The following is a 19,159-nucleotide window of genomic DNA, read 5'->3' on the forward strand; positions in this document are numbered from 1 at the left end:
CTGGTGGCACATGTTGAAAAGACTGTATGTAAAACTGTCCACTGGGTGGCATCAGACACCAAAACCCGTCTGTGGTGAAAGACTGAAATTCTACAGTTTATGTTGTAGCCCTTATGCAATCGGCCCAATGTCCCAGTTATAGTCATGAATAGGGGAAGCAGAGCCCTTTTCTAGACCTGATTCGGGTTAATGATTCGACTAAGATGGTTATGTAAGAAACAGGCCAGACTGTACCGGGGTGAACACAGAGAGAGGTTTTGTTTTGAATCAGCCTGGCTTTGCATGGTTGGGTCAACAGCAGTCATGAATAGGTTTGAGAACAACATTGTTGGTCTGATTTAGAGGCGGTTATCAGTCATAATAATGTGGATTATGTAAATAATGAGAGCAATCTTGCACATATAAAACACTCCTATGTAAACAAAATTACAAGATAACTTGTAAGAGCCTGCAACTTGTGACAATCATAAAACATTAAGTAGTACATTGTGTAAAGGGACCTTTTCCTTTATAACCTCTGCAGGAGGACATTGTCTGCAGTGGCGTAAGAAGTATTCAGATCCAAATAATTGCAATAGGACATTACAAGAAAGATCCTGCATTCAAAATTTAGTCCAGTAACTTAAAGTACTGAAGCCCCTTTAAAGCGTATTGTAATAATACATTTATGAATCATGTGTTTTTCATTGCATTGACTTGAATTTGATTATTTAATACGTAATTTTTGAAGTGAAGCTAACTATGTATATTGTTCTGTGATTTTCTCTAACATATTTTTTAGAAGGTATTTTCATTTTGTTTTATGAGTAAAATGTCCATCTGAGAAGTAACTACAGCTGTCAGATAAGTGTAGTGGCGTACAATATTTACCTCTGTAATGTATTGAAGCAGAGGTATAAAGTAGCATAAAATAGAAGTACTCAAATAAGGTACAAGTTACAATCTACCACTGATTATTAATCAGTCATATCAGCTGGATGTTTATGCCACTGCATCAGCGTTTTCACAACCAGAATATTTCGTATCCAGGTTCCCTCCGTCATTCAAGCTGGAACAAGATTATAATTTGACATATTGATAATAAATCCTAATAAACCAACATGATGTAAGTATCTGCCCCAATAACATCAACCACTGAAATGACCTCATTGCCTACTGCAACCTGATCCTCTTACAAGGATTGCCCCTCCTCTCTGCCTCCTCTCAGCGGAGTCACTTCCTCCAAACCACTCCACTGTACTCTGGCAGCATGCGTTACGTGTGAGATGAGCTGCGTCCGCCTCTCGCTCATCCCTCCCTCTGGTGTGTTTTTCTCTCTTGGAATGTACCAGGCAGCCCCGAACGGCTCTGCAGTTGCAGGACATAAAGGAAAGTACTGGGAAAGAGGCCAAGAACAAGGGCAAGAGCTTCAAGCTGCAACCAATCAGACCGAAGCTTGTCCAACTCTGTCAGGGTTTACACAGCAGTGCGTGCCCTGCTGTTTTGATGCCACAGTGTCATTATTTACAAGTGGAGAAAAGGGTTGGGGAGATAATGTGACTCAGCAAATGTTGGAACGAGCACACACCCTTAACGGTTTTGTGGTTTTATGAGTCAAGTCGCCTCACGCTGTTCTGTAGCTGGTAGGGATGAAAAGTAATCATGATTTCATGAGCCTGCAGCTGAAGAAGACCCACAATAGTTCCAGTAACATAATGAAGAATTTTAAGGGGAATACCAAAGCAGGAATCTATTGGGGTTTTTTTTTGCCAGCTTCTCTTTTCTTAGTCTTGTATGATGCTAATTTGAAAACCTGTGGGTTATGGACTGGACAAAACAAGCTATTTTGTTTTGTTTAGAGGCCAAATAGTAAATTGAGAAAACAAGCAGCAGATTAATAAACAATATAAACAATCTTTAGTTGCAGCTGATTGTCACAATATCCACTATAACACAATGTAGTGAGTTTTATAATATCTCTTGTGAAAACTACATAATAAAATGCAATATCTATGTCAACTGAGTAACAGTAAGCCATTTCCCTTTTTTGTTACGGACATGCAAACGTTCCTCTGTGAACTGTAATTTCCCCTGATGTTTGCACAATAGCACGACAAAGACTGATTATTAGTCATCAAAAGAAACATGCGTGTCTGTTATCATGTCTTAAACCTTCTCACTTCCCATTGGTTTATAAAGAAAGTAGTGCAACAGGGATGATTTATTTCATGTAAACACTAAAACTTTACAACTAGTTATTCATAAATTAAACAGGCAAACAAACACTACAGCGCAGCCCGAGCAGCTCATTTCATCTGTGTGCTGGTAACTAGTTACACACTACAGTTGGTGTATTACCCAATATCAAAAGAGATTTGAGGAATTTAAACATGATTCATTTCTGAATGCTTTGTTATAATGGTTATGTAATAAGAGCAAAGTGCAAAAAAGAAAAAAAGCATACAAAAGGTTTTTCCAGAACACAACTGGAACAAAGTTGGAACAAAACAAAGGCTGTTGCAAAATCTTTAGTAACTCTTTCTGTGTTAAAGGAGTTTGGCTGAATACTGGATTAATTTCAGTCTTTCTACTGTAATACCTAAAGCATGTTTTTGCGAGAGGGTGTGTTTAAGATTTTTTATAACTGGAGACTACGTCCTTCCAGGAAGTTTGCTTTGGGAACATTTCTTAGAAAAGGTACAACCTGCACCCTGGGGCACTGTGACCCTCAAACCTAAGAAAAGTATGCAGATGTAATAGTGTAAGAAGCTGCTTCTAGCACACTTTGTGGTGTTTGACAGTTTTATTTTGACGTGCGAGACGTGTGCATTTCAAAAATACATTTGCAGGTGACTATATACTTACTCGTATGCACAGATGCATACTGTTTGTGATAGATAGTGTGAGAATGTTATGGCAACAAATCTCACTGGTGTCGTCCTTTCAACACATCAATCAAAATGACTTCTACTGGCCTTTAGTAAAGCATTTTTACTGTTCCATGGTCATTTAGATATAGGAATGTACTATTTATATGAGGATAGCAGAGTTTAGAAAGGGTTGTAATAACTCTAAACATAAAGTTTTCCTTTTTTCTACTTGGAAAAATCATTGTCATCCCATGTACATTCTGTATCATCTTGTTGCATCCCTCCATTAAAGCTATAATGATCACACTGAGTGAGATAAGACTCCATATTTGTTTATGGCTGCACAATGGAAATAATGTAGTTGTCTGGTGCAGGATTTTATACACATTTCCTCTAAATAATAACATAATGGACGTGATGCAGATGCACACATCCTCTGAGACAGATGGCAACGACACAACTGGTTGAACAAATATCTGCTCTCTACAGCTTTATCTCCATACTGCATCAGGATATCGTAGGAGACTAGCTTTGAACTGCATTTTGTTCACAACAACAACAACAACGACAACAAGAGACACACCTCTGTCCTATCATATTTCATACTGTAATATCCTCGACCTATAAAGAGAACCCCCCCACCTAGGTTTGTCCTGATTGAGTGCCATTCACTTCAGAAACGGGGTTGTTGCCACCTGAAGTTATTTACGATGGCCTATCCCTCTTCCTTTTGACCTGTAGTGACACAGACCCACCCCCCTGCACTGCGACGTGTGATCTTGTTTTCCTACTAAACCTTCAACTACACCATGTGCTCCCGGCTGGGGATAGGCAGCCAACAGCTTGCGTAATGTTTGCTACCATCGAGGCTTATGTTTGAGGGGCAGGAGGTGAAAGGAGGAGGAGAGGCATAAAGCCTCCAGTCACAAGACGGTCGAGTCCTGAAAACAAACCGTACATGGTTTTAATTCGAACGCCCTTGATAAACAATAAATTAATGCGAATAAACAGCAGGTCTGTGGACTATGGATTAAACGCGGTGATCAATAACAGTTGTGATGACACAGCACATGGTACAATAAAGGATTGCTTGGTATATAATGCAACATGTGACAAGAGGCTGTGAACACTTATTGTCTGTTATTAGTATCTGGAATTAATTAAAGAGATGCATGAACAAAGAAGAATATTAACATGTATAAAGTATTATATGTCATCCTTCAACTGTACCTTGGGTGTCAAAATACCGCTGCCTTTAATCTCTGCTAAATACTGTAGGATGAACTCGTCAGGTCTGTGGCAATATTGCTTTGGCATTTCCCAATTAGCATCTCACTACATCCGAATTCTTGGATTTCTCTCATTATCACTACCATGAGACAGAGTCTCTCCGCCCTGATGAGAACAGTCTCCTCAGCAGGCCATAAAACGTGCCGTGGTTGCATTGTCACACATCACAAAACGTGGGGGCTGCAAGCTAGCCACCAGGCTCACGTTCCCAGTCCATTACTATTCCTAAAATACAAATAATTCCTGTGCATTGTAGTCATTTTGTGTGTTTTGAGTGCAGAAATAATCCAGAAATATATTGTAGTTCTCTTAAAAATACTTACTTTCACCCAACAGTTTAAATCGATTAAAGTTAGTCTGATAAAACTTCTAATATTGTTATTTTTCTAAGTTGTATCCAGTGTGGGGAAGTAACTAAGTGCATTTACTCAAATACTGTACTTGCTGCTTTATAGTTGCACCACATTTTAGAGGGAAATATTGTACTTTTTACTCTGCTACATTTATTTAACAGCTGTAGTTACCAGTTACTGTCAAGATCCAGGTTTTAAATATATAGATAATCATCTTATAAAATATGATTGTTATAGATTAAACTAACAGTATATGAAATATAACAAAAATGCTACAAACATAATCACCAATCCAGTATTATAAGACTATGAGTACTTTCACTGCTGATATTGTAAGTGGGCTACATTTTAATACTCATACTTCTCAAGTAAAACCTTTGAGTGCAGGTCTTTTTTTACTTGCAGAGAAGTGTTTACATAGTGCAAACATCTGAGCTGTCTTCTAGGTTGCCTGTGAGTTAGTGTGTGTTGCACTGATACTGAAATGTTGCAGCAGCCACTGACACACAAAGTGACTCAGACCGGGGGATTTCTTTGAAACAGCCATCTGGTCACGGCCATCAATCACTGCATGTGACAATACAAGTTTTAAAGTAGTTATATATATATTTTTAAAGACACACAATAAAGGGATTGGTCTGCTTGCACTCCTTGTTTATATATTTACCAAAGCACAAAGCTGACTTCCTATTCATAATGGAGGCCCTGACGTCCAGTGACAGCAGCAGAAACAGTTATTATGATTTCAGCTCCGTCATAGGGTAAATAAACTGGTGGATCTGGTTTGTCTACATGTCCCGTCCCTCTACACCTCCATCGAGATCCTCGCATCTCTTTGAACCGGACAGCAGTGAGTGAGGAGCTGATTGTGCCGATGTGCACGTACTCGCCGTTTCGCTCCGCCATACATCTCCACCGTGTGGCCTCTAACACAACACACCGGCCGAGTACCATTTCGTGTGTTCCCCCGATTTTGTCACCCTTTCCTTTTCGTCCTGAAATGTGTTTTTATGTCATTTAAAGCTATTTAAATTTTTTTAAATTTTTTATTTTTTAAATTGTGTTTATCTTACACACCACTTCGAGCACGTATGCGTGTTTTGTGCGTCTTACCTCGAGAAGTGGCTAAGTGAAACGAAGTGGTACGCAGCCACCATTTCCTTTTCTAGAAAACTCATGATCCGTCCTGTCTGTTGATGCAGTCCTGAGGAGGGAGGAGACAAGGAGGAGTCAGGAGGAGACAAGGAGGAGACAAGGAGGAGTCAGGAGGGAGGTTATAAAACCACCTACGCTGTTACTTGCTAGCCACCTACCACACACTTCCTATCAGGCGAACCCCCCCCACGACCGTCCTCTGCGGCTTTTGAAGCAGTGGGTCAAACAACGACGCTAACACTGGAGCTGTAAAATTAACAACGGGGTGAGTACTAAACAAATAAATAGACAGCGCTGAACTTGCACTGTATTTGTGTGTGTTTATATTTATTTATGTGATATTTCGAAAGGGACAATTTCGCCCGTTAGTCTCGCAACCGGTACAGGGACGTTACTTAACGTTATCAACGGTAAGCTAACCGTTGTTGCCTGACGTCAGCGTTAAATCTGTCACAACGGTCAACCCGCGAGCGACAGTGGCGACCAGCGCTCGCGGGTTGACCGTTACACTGTTAGCTCGACGAACGTTAGCCTCCCCGCGGCTGCTGCAACGGCCGCTAACGGCTGCTAACGGCCGCTAACGGCTAATCTGGAAAGAGAAAAAGAGTCTTTCCGACATATTCTCTTATCTTACCCAACCTGTAGTATTGATTTGACTTTCTCTACACGCTGTCCGCTTTATCTGAGCTCTCATTTGAATGGCAGTTGAAGCAACGTGGGTGGCGTTTATATTTAGCTGTTGATTGTTTTTGTCCGCTAACCCCGCGAGCACGTGACCAATACTGGTTTAAACTTTCATGTTCTTTGTTTTTTCTTTTTTTTTTTGGTTAATCTTTGAAAATAACTAATAATTCTGGTGCTAGGTTGGTTGGTCACGGCTCAGTGACCCAGCCTCTTGTGAGTTTGTGTTGTGACGCTGCGCTGTGTGTTTTCTGTATTGTTTCACAGGGCTCCCGTTTAAAGCGCCGCAGCAAGCTCACCAGCCAGCGCAGTGTGATCACTTGCGACTCTCTCTGAAACGACTTTCTGTTTCGGAGAAGTGCAAATTGATATCCCCCCAAAAAAACAACCACCACTGCCGCAGCCGCCGCCGCACACCAAAAACAAAATCACCCCAAAAAATAGAAGCAAAATGGTGCAAAATAAGATCACCGAAATCACTGGATTTCACCGCTCCTTCAAGGTGAGTTTGATATGTGTTAATGGGATAGGAGGCGAGATTGCAAGGCCTTTTGGAAAGTCTCTATAATCAGAGCACGTTTGTCAGCATGTATGAAACAACCCCACCTCGCTATATAAATATAAATAAACACATCTGTTGCTCTCCCACGTCTTATGGCTGACAGCATATATGAAAGTAGGACTGCTTTATGTGACTGAGCTAAGAGTTGGACAACTGTGGCAGAATATTTTAGCTATATTAATGTTTTGTATTGTATGAAGAGTGATCTGGGGTGGGGTTACTTGCTGTATGTTGGTTGTTAATGGTGGTTTTAAGAGTTAGTGCCCATCAGCAGTTTCACTGTTTATGATTGCAGGGTGGGAGATAACAAATGCTCTTATCGTTTATGACCAACAATTAATGCTCTCAGCCAAATTGTTCATTGATACCTTTTTTATCATTACTCCCTAGGGCCAAAATCCCTTTGAGTCGGATGACTTCACTAAAAATGGATCCCTTATTGATTCGTCATTCAATTTTGATTCCTCCCCAAGACATGGTGAGTAGTTTAACTTCAGTGTTTTTGAAGACTAACTTTATAAGTTCTGTCAAAACATTGTCTCTTACAGTTAGTTTTCCCTTTTGTAGTGTTTTTATTTCCTACCTAGCACACAATGAAGACACTCCTCTTTTTACAGACATACCTTCCAGCCAGCCTATCGACATCCCCGATGCCAAGAAGAGAAACAAGAAGAAAAAGCGTTGCCGGGCAACTGACAGTTTTTCTGGCCGATTCGAGGGTAAAAGCTTTTATTTCCAGTATCATTATGTTGTTGTTGTTATAAAAAAAAAAACCCTTTATATAAAACATTATCTGACATCTTTTGAAACCAGTGAGATTATTTTCCTAACTTTTCCAACTCTGTGCCACAGATGTCTACAGGCTGCAAGAAGAGGTACTAGGAGAGGGCGCTTATGCCCGAGTGCAAACATGCATCAACCTCATCACCAACAAGGAATACGCTGTCAAGGTAAACAAGCAGACACACTTGACGGATAACTGTAATATATATTTGAAAACGTTAGCATAATCATTGAAGTCTCGCTTCTTGCAAGTCGGTGCTCCTCTCTCATGAGTCTGTGAATGTCGTCGTCGCCACATAGCACTTGCCTGCTGCCCGTGTGTGGTACCGTGGCTAGTGATCAATATAGAGATGTTACATTTTTTTGTACTGTGCTCGGTTGCCTCGACATCAACTTTCTTACATACTGTTGAAGAGCTAAGTGGAAGAAAACTAGGCTACGGGTTGTGCATCATTGTGTCCGTGCTTCCTTTTCACTCGTCGTTCTTTAGAAATGTTGTTGAGGAAAGTTATGATCCTGGGGCAGGATACTGTTTTTTTCTTTCCCCCCTTAGTTCAGCTCAGTATAGCGGATGTCTGCAGGCCCTCATCTGTGTTGTGCTACTGCTGCACTCTTTTCTATTTTTTTTTTTTTTCTCCTGAGTGTGCAACACTAGCTGCTGTTAGCAGGCCCCTCCCCTCACTGTTTTTATACTTTGTCAGCCTATGAGAGCTGGGACGGATATACCCACCCCCTTTTCTTTACTCGCCTACAGAGGACGCTAGTAGTGAGAACATTGTGTACTGGTAACTACGCCAAAACAAAAACCCACATAGAGAGGAAGGAGGGGTGCTGGGTGAGAGTTATGACCCAGGGTGTTTACACTGCTTTGTTCCCCTTCTCGCTCAGTACAGTTGTACTTTTTTTTTTTCCTTTTCCTCTCCAAATGGGGTGTGGACTGGTGAATATATGACTTGACTCCTGGGGACTTCCATTTTTGGCTTTTTTTTTTAAATATAAGTCTTATTTCCTCATTTTAGGAGCAAAACATTGTGAAATATTTGTGCAGAAGAGGACAACTGGGACTTGTTTTTCTTTTAATAAGTTCTTGGCCCCTAACCTACTAATCCCACTGAGACACTGGACGTAAACACTAAGCTATTTTTTAACTTGTAATTAAATCCTATTTGCAGTTTAATTCTGTTAAAGTTTGAAACAAAGTGGCAGATAAAGGCTGGTTCCCATACATCAAGTGTCCATATCATACCATTAATATTTCAGAGGAACTGGAGCACTGATTCTGTAATGTGACCATGATCTGTTAGTGTTGTTTACCCTGGGATGGTTTGGTAGATCCCTTGGGACTTTGCAGTTCTGGGGGAGGAGGCATGGGGGCAGGCAGTTATTGGAGGTCATTTAGGAGTCGGTGGGGGCTCAGACTGCTCCTGCCAGATGTCCAGTCTCTCCTCACCCCTCCCCCTCCCAGACTCTGGTGAGTTGTGTGGGCTCCTTGTGTTGCAATTGCAACAAAAGCCTCAGAGCGACAAGGACGGGCAGAGGGCTGTGCAGTGCATGCCTATCTGAAGCTCTTCTCCCCCCAACAAATCCTTCTCCTTGAAGGTATTCTTTCACAACCCCAGGTTGATGTTTGAACCTGCACTGTGATTTGGTGGGGCCTTGTTTTCCAGCAGGCTGTTGTGATTCTGATCTGCGATTTGGATAAACAACCATAAATCCAGTACCTCCCAAACGACTGCCGACCCACTTATGTTGATAACCCAGCTATTTTTTGCAGTTTTGTTTATCTGCACGTGTCATTATCAGGGTGGGAGTTTTGTGTAGTGATCAGGAGAAAGTGAGCTGATTGGGGGGCTGTTTGTGCTGCTGACTCAGACTGGAACAGTGCAGAGGCTTTGGACTGCTCATAGGCCTCTTGTCTGTGCATTAATCCTAGACACACACTGCAACTCTGGCCCCGCTGGGCTTCAATAGCAGCTGTAATCCAACTACCAGGAAGAGAAACATGCACAGCCTCCCAAGCAGACAATAACTAACCAGGGCTGGAAAATTCAGGCTTTTTGCTTTGGTGTCAGCAGTCTGTCTTTCTGTCTCTCTTGGCAGGGCATCGTGCAGCTGGTGGCCCCTCGGTGGTTTAGTTCCAGGCAGCACAAAGTTATATTTAGAGTTTGTTTTTTTTCTTTTTTTTTTGTTTTGTTATCGTAAACAGCTTTGGATTAGCTCATAGGACGTTTCAAAGGAATGCTTATGACTCCTTAAGAGCACTTAAGATTTAAATATGGGTCACATATGAAGGCCAAATATAGAGTTTCTGTGACATGTCTCATTCTCATTTTGTTCCGTCTCTGCTTTGGCATGCTGCACTGAAAGTAGGTTACCAGTCACAGGGCTCAGCATATGGAATATAAACTGTTCTATACTGCCTGGCCTACAGTAAACACAGCCACGGGTGGGGTTTTGTCGTGCAGTGTGAGGGGACGGCCTTCACCCAGATATTAACTCTCACAGACGGGGCCCTGTTTTTCCTGAGCCATCAGATCACTGAATCAGAATTGCCCTCCATCCTGCTGCTGTGGAAAACATGAAAGTCAGACTAATTTGTTTGCCACTATTTTTAGACAATGTGACTGAACCGTAATGTTCTGTTCCAGATCATCGAGAAAAGACCAGGTCACAGCCGCAGCCGTGTCTTCCGTGAGGTTGAGATGCTCTATCAGTGCCAGGGCCACAGGTAATGTTCTTCTGCCACGACCAACTAAAGTAATGCCACCTGATGAATGTATGGAGACAGTACTGCAAACTGACTGATCCAATTTGTGCTGAATCTTGTTTTATTTATCTTAGTCCTCTTACTCCACAGTGCAGAAATCACATACGTTTTTCAGGCAGTGGTTTAGTATTCTGTTACCATTGGCTCATGTTGCTTTTTTTCCTCCTTTTCTAAAGTAACATCCTGGAGCTGGTTGAGTTCTTTGAAGAGGAAGACAAGTTCTACCTGGTGTTTGAAAAGCTTAGAGGAGGTAAGTGAATTATAGCTGCTGCAGGATGCCTGCGTCAGATCCCTTTGTTTATTTTTAAACATTCCTGTAATGCATATGCACAGTCTCTAGTGTGTAGCCAGTAGTTTGTGTCTGTGTGTGGGAAGGGCATTCACTCTATGATTTGTGCTTGTAAACAGAGATGATATACTCTTTATTTTCCCCACCTATTAGGGTCAATCTTGGCTCACATCCACAAGAGACGCCACTTCAGTGAGCAGGAAGCCAGCGTTGTCGTGCAGGACATCGCCAGCGCTTTGGATTTCCTGCATAACAAGGGTAAGATGAACAAAATGACAAGCAGTTATTACCCCTCATGATCAGCAAACAGGCAGAACAGCCCCTATATATTATATATAGTCTTAGTATGGTAGTACACAACACTTTACAGGAGCTAAAATTTAACATATTTGCATTATTTCTTGTTCAAATTGACCATGGGACAAAACACCCCTATTTTAAATACATTTTCCTTGATGGATTCTTTTATAGGAATGGCACATAGAGACCTGAAACCTGAAAACATCCTCTGTAAGAGTGCAGACAAGGTGAGTTTATTGCAAACACGTTTGAGCCCAATTGGTTCAAAGGTTCAACTAATGTGGTGATAAAGTGTGATAAGTTGCTCTAAGATTATGATGATTAGCAGTGATAAATGACAGTGGAAATCTCTGGTCCCAGAAATAGATATTCCACACAAATGAATGAATGAATTAAATAAAAAAAAGTAGGTGAATTTGAATGATTCTGAACTTGAACCTCTTTGTCAGATTTCCCCGGTCAAGATCTGCGACTTTGACTTGGGCAGTGGGATCAAGCTGAACAGCGACAGCTCACCCATCTCCACCCCTGAGCTCCTCACTCCTGTAAGTCCGCCTGCATAGTGCGCTTGTCTTGTTTGCTAAACAGTTTACCACTTTTATAAATGGGAACGGGACAGTGTTGGAGGAAGGGTGACGGGAAATACATGTTAGCACTGTGTGGGTGTGTAGAGCGAGGAAGAGATTATTCTTTCTTATGGTCTTGGTCACATTTTTCCTCTACAGTGGTTTGTGTCCTTGTTGTGGATAAGTAGGGTGTTTCAGGCTGTAAAACGACGTCTTTATCAAGTCCCACTGGCTGGTTGCCTGTTGGGCAAGCCTCAGTGGTGTTAGCTGCAGGACAGCCCGCTGATTGGGAGAGAGAATATGTTGTGTTTAGAGGTTAAGATAGTTCAGCTTCTCTGAAATGACAAGGATTGTTTCCTGAATGTCCTATCTGGCAGCTTTTGCCTTCCCTTATCGGAAAGGTATCAGCAACACTTGGATAGATATCACTCAGTTTAACGTCCTGCTGCTTATCAGTCGCAAATATTGAGGCCCGAGAGTTTGGAGGGAGGGGAGGGGGGGGGTTTATGATTGTTTAACCTCCCTGCTGTCGTCACAGCACATATCTTCAGAGTATCCCAGAAAAGTGGGACCCCTACAACCTCAGAGAGGAATTGTAAAGTTGAACTGGCAAGCTTTCTAATTGTGTCAACACATACTCTGTCCGATGGTTGTCTGGAGGGGGGGGGGGGGTGAGAGATGGACCAGAGCAGGTGAAGGATAGAAGTTCAGTGTACAGGAATGTATGGGTGGGTGGGGGATTTTCTACACTGGTAACTTCATCTTCCTTTAGCAGAACTAATGGATAGGGAGCTTGCCCCTATTTGAAGGGGTGATAGTTGTGGGACCATGAGGCGCCTCGTATTTAGTCTGCACTGACTTCTGTGTGTGTGTGTGTGTGTTGCGTGTGTGTTGCATTGGTGTAAACCTAGTTTGTCTGGTCTTGTTTTGTGTTTTTTTTTTTTTGTTTTAAAGATTTGATATGCCTGCTATTTTATAAGTTCTGTCGTGCCAGTGATTTTTGTGTATGACCACAAGACTTGATGTAATGCAGGGAGAGTTCAGTGAAAGAAAAGTACATGCCTGAGAACAAGGCTGCAGGGTACACATTGTGACTTTTTACAAGGCCGTCTCAGTGGTATTATGAAGAGGTTACAGTAAACCAAAACACACCAACTCTCTCATTTCCCTTTTTCTCTCTGCGGCATGAGAGAAAAACATCCACCCTCTTTCTGCTTAGTCTCCACCCAGTGGCCCCAACCACGCTTGTGCTGGTCTGCGCTTTCTTTATGTTCTTTATACAAAGGCTGTGCATAAGGCTTGTTCTAGAAATTTTAGTCTTTGCCCATACACCTAGCAACTGAGATGTGATTGGCTAGACCAGTGGGAGGGGGAGGGTAGGTGGGAGGGACAAACACCCAGAGTCTGCTCATGCGCTCTGGCTTGTTTTCCTTGCCTTGATCACAGGAACAATGTTATCTGATTTTTTTTCCTCTCACTATTGGCACTCTCATCCTGCCCCCACTTCACCCACATTCCTACAGTTGCTGTTTCACAATATAATGTGAATTTGCATGTACTGTTTATGTTCCTCATCCAACTGAATGTGTTTTTAATTAGCTTAATCTAATGCGTGTTTGGGAATGTATAAGTTTACTGTGCGTGTGTGATCTCCAATACAAACTGGAACGGCAGGAACACGGGGGATAAGGAGAGGGGACCTTTCTATGAAAGGGCTAAATTTAGTTTACTAAGAAACCCGTACATGTGGATGCCTGTCTGCTCGACATGAAATAAATCTGACTGATCGAATGTCGGTGCTCGTGTGCAGCAACTGGTATCTGGGAGGAACTGCAACATGAAAACAACACACGAGCAGCACACAGTTTAAAAAAATAAAATAAAAAACAAGGAATTGTCTGTCTGAGATGTAGGTGCAGCTGCATGACAACAGAACAGGTCTTCTTACTGTAAGCCTCTTCAAGTAATCCTGTAGTTTACAAACAGCAGAGGGGTGTGTGTTTGTGTGTGTGTGTGTGTGTGTGTCACCAGGGGTGTCAATATGGTCTGACTAGTCACATGATTTCAGGAAAGCCCCGGGTTGCGATACCAACGAAGCCTGCGGTAACTGCAGCTGATTACCAACTATCTGCAGCTTACAGGAGGGTTTTAGGAAGAGGTGACTGGTGCAAGTTTAGAAGGTGGTTTCAACAGCAGCACAGGAAGAACAAATCTTATCACAGAGCTGGCAGTTGCAGGCGGTCCTGAACTTATCTTTTCTTGTGACTTGTCTTTTGATTGGCACTTTATTTTGGTGGCTTTTAAAACAAGATTAGCCTCGATAGCGGTTTTCAATAGCACAGCTATCACTTTGCCTTTTCAGTGTAAAGGCACCTTGGTAGGCGAAAGTATCCTTTTGTGTCTTTTATATTCTCTGGCAGCTGCATTTAGCCAGAATCCTGGGGGCTTGTCTGTGGAGGCAGTCGCCCCAGACATGATGTTGTTGGTGGAAATGTGGGGGTTGGGATTTTCTCTCCGACAGAAGCAGCTTTGTCTGAGACGAGATTCCTGTGCAGCAAATTTTCATTACATAAGGGGTGCAGCAGAGTGGAGGAGGAGTTAAGAGACAGCTGGGGTATGGTACTGGGACACAATAGATGCCTGCTCAATATAAACATGCCCACTCACAGATGGAGGAATATAGGCCAGAGGGGGTTCGCTAGGATGCAGGTTTCAGAGGGGACAAATACTTACTTACTTACTAGTAACTGATAACGTTTGTTGCTGTAGGCTAACTGATTGGGCAAAGAACAGATTAACATGTACTCTCAGAGCAAGTTCTCATAAATTATATCAGTAGTTACTATATTAAGGGTAAATCTCAAAGAATACAAACTCTTGACATGAAATAAGTTCTTGATTACATTGATAGAATGAGACAATGAAATATTTTCCACAAATATCTACGTGTCCCGCTGAACTACCGACCTGCTCCTTTTTTTCCCCCTTCCTGTTCCTAAAGTATTAAAACAGCATTTGGTGTTTGTGTTTCCAAGTTATGTAACTGACGCGGGCTCAGCCCAGTCTCTGGCTCTGCAGGACAACCAATCCTCTTTTCCCTGCTCAGTGTTTGGCCTAATTTCTCTCTTAGCTACATAACAAGGCACTGTCAGAGCTGAGCCTGTCATTGGCCTCAGCCCATTTTGCTTGGTTTGTGTACAGCTGGGTGGTCAAAGCAGTGACTCACTGCTGCTGCCTACCCACACTAACCTGCTTCATTATAGCTTAGCCTTCCCTCCCTCTATCCTTGATATGTAATTGTACATGATGTTCCTACTTTAAAAAAAAAAAAAAAAAATCTGTAGAGGACATTTTAAACAAACCCATCACTGCAGATAAGCATGTGACTGTCACATAGCCCCCCACCCCCGAGTCTGAGCCCTGAGCTTTAACTCTTGCATCCACGAGGAATCAGCTGAGTGAAGGAATGTGTGGCTGCAGCCAAGAGACTTGTTTTTTTTCTCTGCTATAGTTAATGACTTTCTGTGACTCCTGGGGTTAACAAACCGGTCTTTTTGTTTCCACCTTGTCTCACAGTGTGGCTCAGCAGAGTATATGGCACCTGAGGTGGTTGAGGCCTTCAGTGAGGAGGCCACAATTTACGACAAGCGCTGTGACCTGTGGAGCCTTGGAGTCATCCTCTACATCATGCTGAGCGGCTACCCGCCCTTTGTAGGCCGCTGTGGTGGTGACTGCGGCTGGGAGTTAGGGGAACCCTGCCACACCTGCCAGGTAGGAATTTGAATCGAGCCCTTCTGAGCTTTCCTAAATCTTGTATGGAACAATGCATCTTCTCCATCCAGGTCAAGGCAACTGATGGTAAATGTTTGTCCATTTCTAGAACACTTTGTTTGAGAGTATCCAGGAAGGAAAATACGAGTTTCCAGAGAAAGACTGGGCTCACATCTCCTCAAGTGCCAAAGACCTAATTTCCAAACTTCTTGTTCGGGATGCCAAAAACCGCCTGAGTGCCAGCCAGGTGCTGCAGCACCCATGGGTGCAGGGGGTAAGTCTAAAATCAAGACTTCTGCAGGTCTTTAACAGTCGTCATTTGGGTAAATGCTGAGATTTATAACTAACTTGTGTTTGTTTTATTCAGGGTGCATATGATACTTTACCGACATCCTTCTTGCATCAAAGGTGAGCAAATGTTACAGCTACAGACTGTATTCCTTCAGATATTTAAAAATGTTTGCAGCTCTTATTTAATTTAACTGACTATTTTTTTGTGTCTCTAGAACCAGCAATGCCAGGGATCTGACATTCTTTGCTGACAAGGCCATGGCTGTGAACCGACAGCTGGCTGAACAGGATGGCATGGAAGACCAGCAGCACCAGGAAGTCCCATTTGTTGTTACCGCTACTGGTTCTTCTATGCGCCTCTCTCCTCCTTCCAACTCCAAGCTGGCCAGGCGCAGGCAGCGAGGCAGCCAGCCCAAGGGAGGGCCCGTCTCTGCTGCAGAGCTTCGTCAACTCTTGGCCCCTCTTGTTATTGTGGGAGACTGTGCCTGAACTCTTGTCAACCCTGACCTCCGACCTTCCGTTAAGATTCAAGTCCAGATCTAAGACTGCCCTGAGACTCTCCCTCTCCAATTCTGGCCCCTCTCCCTGACTCTAGCTGGCCTTGGTTCCTCTGCCATTCAGGCTTTCTTGCCTCGCTGTTAAAGGGAGATGCTACTTGCAGCCCTTTCTCGAAATGCCTTCTGCCCTCCTGCAGCACTTCTGAAGCACATCAGCCCAGGGCCTGCATATAGCAAATACACACATGTGCATGTCAGGGTTTGGGAGGAGGGCCAGTTAATGATTTGGGAGAGAGAGAAAGAAAGAAGTATTTTCTAAGTTATGTTCTTTTTTTCATAAAACTCAGTTCAGAAGAAATCCGAACACTTATCTACAAAACTAAGCTCAGACACCAAAGGACAACCTGTTGTGCTGCTCCCACGTTACAACTGGATCCACTGTGAATTAAGTTATCTGGAATGTTCTCTTTGCCTGTATGTATGTGCATGAATGGCCCAATCTGCAGATACGTACAAGCTTATGCAATATGCCAAGATGAAGGCTGTTCCTGTCTCGAAGGGATTCAGTATGAGGGGTTGGAAGGGCTGTAAGCCAATGCTGTCCGTGCCTGGTGCGGTCCATTATGTGGCTGGGGACTTCAAAGATTTTTGTTTATTTTTATTTTTTTTTGTGTCTCCATTTAAAGATAAATTCCTCAACACTGTAAATGTCTGAGATAAAAACATGCACTCATCTAGCTTGGTGGCCATGCACTTAATGCTCCTAGAGCCAAGAATGTTTGTCTGTACCCAGCCATGACTTACTGTCGCACCGATCTCATAGTTTATTATACGAACATGTATGCTAAATTATCAGTGGCCACACCTTTTCAGTGTTTATATGAAGCCATCAGGCAAAGTCTAATAGTATTGAATTAAACTATTTAACTTGGGTTATGATGCAGGGCCACCCCCCCCACCCCCAAATAAGTAAGACTTCTGAGCTAGCTCAGGAGTATGTGGTATGTTGGTACAAGCAAATTATGTTAAATGGCTAGGCAAGTGAAACTGGGTCAGTACTTTCATTGTAAAGATTTCATGACATGTTCCGTTGCCACAACCAGACTTTGTATTTTTATTTTTTTGTTTTTTTTTTTCCAACAGATCAATTTATGCATTAGATTGAACCTTGTTGAATACTTTGGCAGTAAAGGTTCGAACTCCTATCAGGAGTCTGAAAAGCACATTTTGGCCATTGTGACCCCCAAGTGTCATTTATTGATTGAATACATTTATTTGGACCTTTTCTTCAAGGGTTCACCGTTGTCTTGTTTTTGACGAGACACACCCTCCACCCCCCTTCAAAATAATGACATTACAAATTTATAACAAAATAAAAGGCAGATGAGATTTTTCAAAAAAGAAACATTAAAAAAAAGGAAAAACATTCCACAAAAATGAAAAACAACAAAAAAAAAGTCTTCCACGGACGTGTAGCTGTATTAAGTTTACTTTATTTTTCATGTTTGAAAACTCCATGGTAATGTGCCACACGGATTTATTTTATTTTTTTCCCCCTATTTTTTTTTCTTATGGCTGTTAATAAGCTTTTATTTTCTATGATTTTCATGCAGGTGCTGTTCAGTTCAGGTGAAACACCGGATGTTTTCCTTTAAGGTTTTTTTTTTTTTAATGTTTTGTGTTTTTAAAAGTTCAGAGTATGTGGTGTATGAGGTGTATGAGGGTGAGCTGGAAGAGTTTAGTTGATCTGGAGCGTTCATGCCCAGTGAAGGCAAAGTTTTTAAGTTTTATTTTTTTATGTGTAAGAGTTGGCAATAATCTTTTTTTTCTCGTTCAGTTTTAAGTTCATTAAGCTCATTCTGAAACTGACAGGTAATGGACTGGTGATGAGGTCTGACAACACTGTAGCCATTTCACCAAAGAGGGTTCAAGTCGTGATACTGAACACGTTGATCCATCACCTAATGCAGTGAGAAGTTGGGACTTCTGATTGTCCATGTCCTGTAGCCAGCACTGCAGCGACGGTACTCTGGAAATGGCTCCCTTGGTGTCAAGGACCCATTATGCTGATAATAGGACACTGTATTAGTTCTAAAATACCCTTTCTACACATGCATAGTTATGGGGTTTTATGTCTTATAATAAGACTTACTTGAATTTGTGTATGCAGCTGTTTCTTCTCCATTTGGGAAACTACTTTATCAGAAATCTCAAAGCATTAAGCTGATGATGATTTTTAAAAAAAAGGCAATCTTGGGGGTTTTGAAATTACCAATACAGTTCAGTATTCTGCCTTTTTCCTCCTTTTTTGAGCATCAAACAAGTTAGTCCCTACTTTTTTGATAGGGTTGGATACTCAAACGCACAGACTTTGGCCACACTCTGTAATATCCTCAACGGTAAGAGTTTTCCTGGTCACGACCATTTCTACTTTTTTCCTTTTTGTCAAAAACGGCAGTAGCTTTTTTTTTTTCCCTTCGACTGCCTTTTATTGGGGGGGATGAGGGGACAAAATGATATCCTTTAAAGCCTCGCAATTTTTATATTGTAAGTCATTTTGAAGTAAGGAAGTGTTAAAAACTCAGTCATTCATTCAAATGGACAGTCCCATCATCGACCTCCCCACAAATCTGAATGTAGCCCACCAGGCAAAAGCATTTACAATCCAGCAACAATGATCAAATGTTTTATAAATGGTTCATTTCATGGACGTGGTGTGGGGTTATTCTGTCTATGTTGATACAGTCCTCAATATATTATATTTTTCTTGAGTTGACACCTGATTTTAACACTGAATCGCCCCCAAAACCCATTTTTGTTCATGGGAAGAAATTTGAAATAAGTACAAAAAAAAATATTTTGATTTAAAATAAGCACTTTACTGTACCATGTGAATGATTGCAGTTCACTCAAGGCAACATTTATGACTAGTTGCTACAGAATTTTGTATTGTTTTTCTAAAAAAAAAAATAAAAAAAAATTGCAATAAAATGCTTTGAACTACA

General features: G+C 41.9%; 1 protein-coding gene across 1 annotated transcript; it reads left to right on the top strand.

The window, feature by feature from the left end:
• The first annotated feature begins 5,769 nt into the window (after window positions 1–5,769).
• Window positions 5,770–19,159, top strand: mknk2b (MAPK interacting serine/threonine kinase 2b). The gene is made up of 14 exons (XM_051375799.1): window positions 5,770–5,912; window positions 6,596–6,830; window positions 7,281–7,368; window positions 7,508–7,609; window positions 7,743–7,840; window positions 10,322–10,401; window positions 10,617–10,690; window positions 10,883–10,987; window positions 11,201–11,256; window positions 11,479–11,574; window positions 15,172–15,366; window positions 15,476–15,640; window positions 15,734–15,774; window positions 15,873–19,159. Exons 2-14 carry the CDS (start codon window positions 6,780–6,782, stop codon window positions 16,144–16,146), a joined length of 1,425 nt encoding a protein of 474 aa, XP_051231759.1. The 5' UTR covers window positions 5,770–5,912; window positions 6,596–6,779; the 3' UTR covers window positions 16,147–19,159.

Source organism: Dicentrarchus labrax, unplaced genomic scaffold (genome assembly GCF_905237075.1).
Source record: "Dicentrarchus labrax unplaced genomic scaffold, dlabrax2021, whole genome shotgun sequence".
NCBI classification, from domain to species: Eukaryota; Metazoa; Chordata; class Actinopteri; family Moronidae; genus Dicentrarchus; species Dicentrarchus labrax.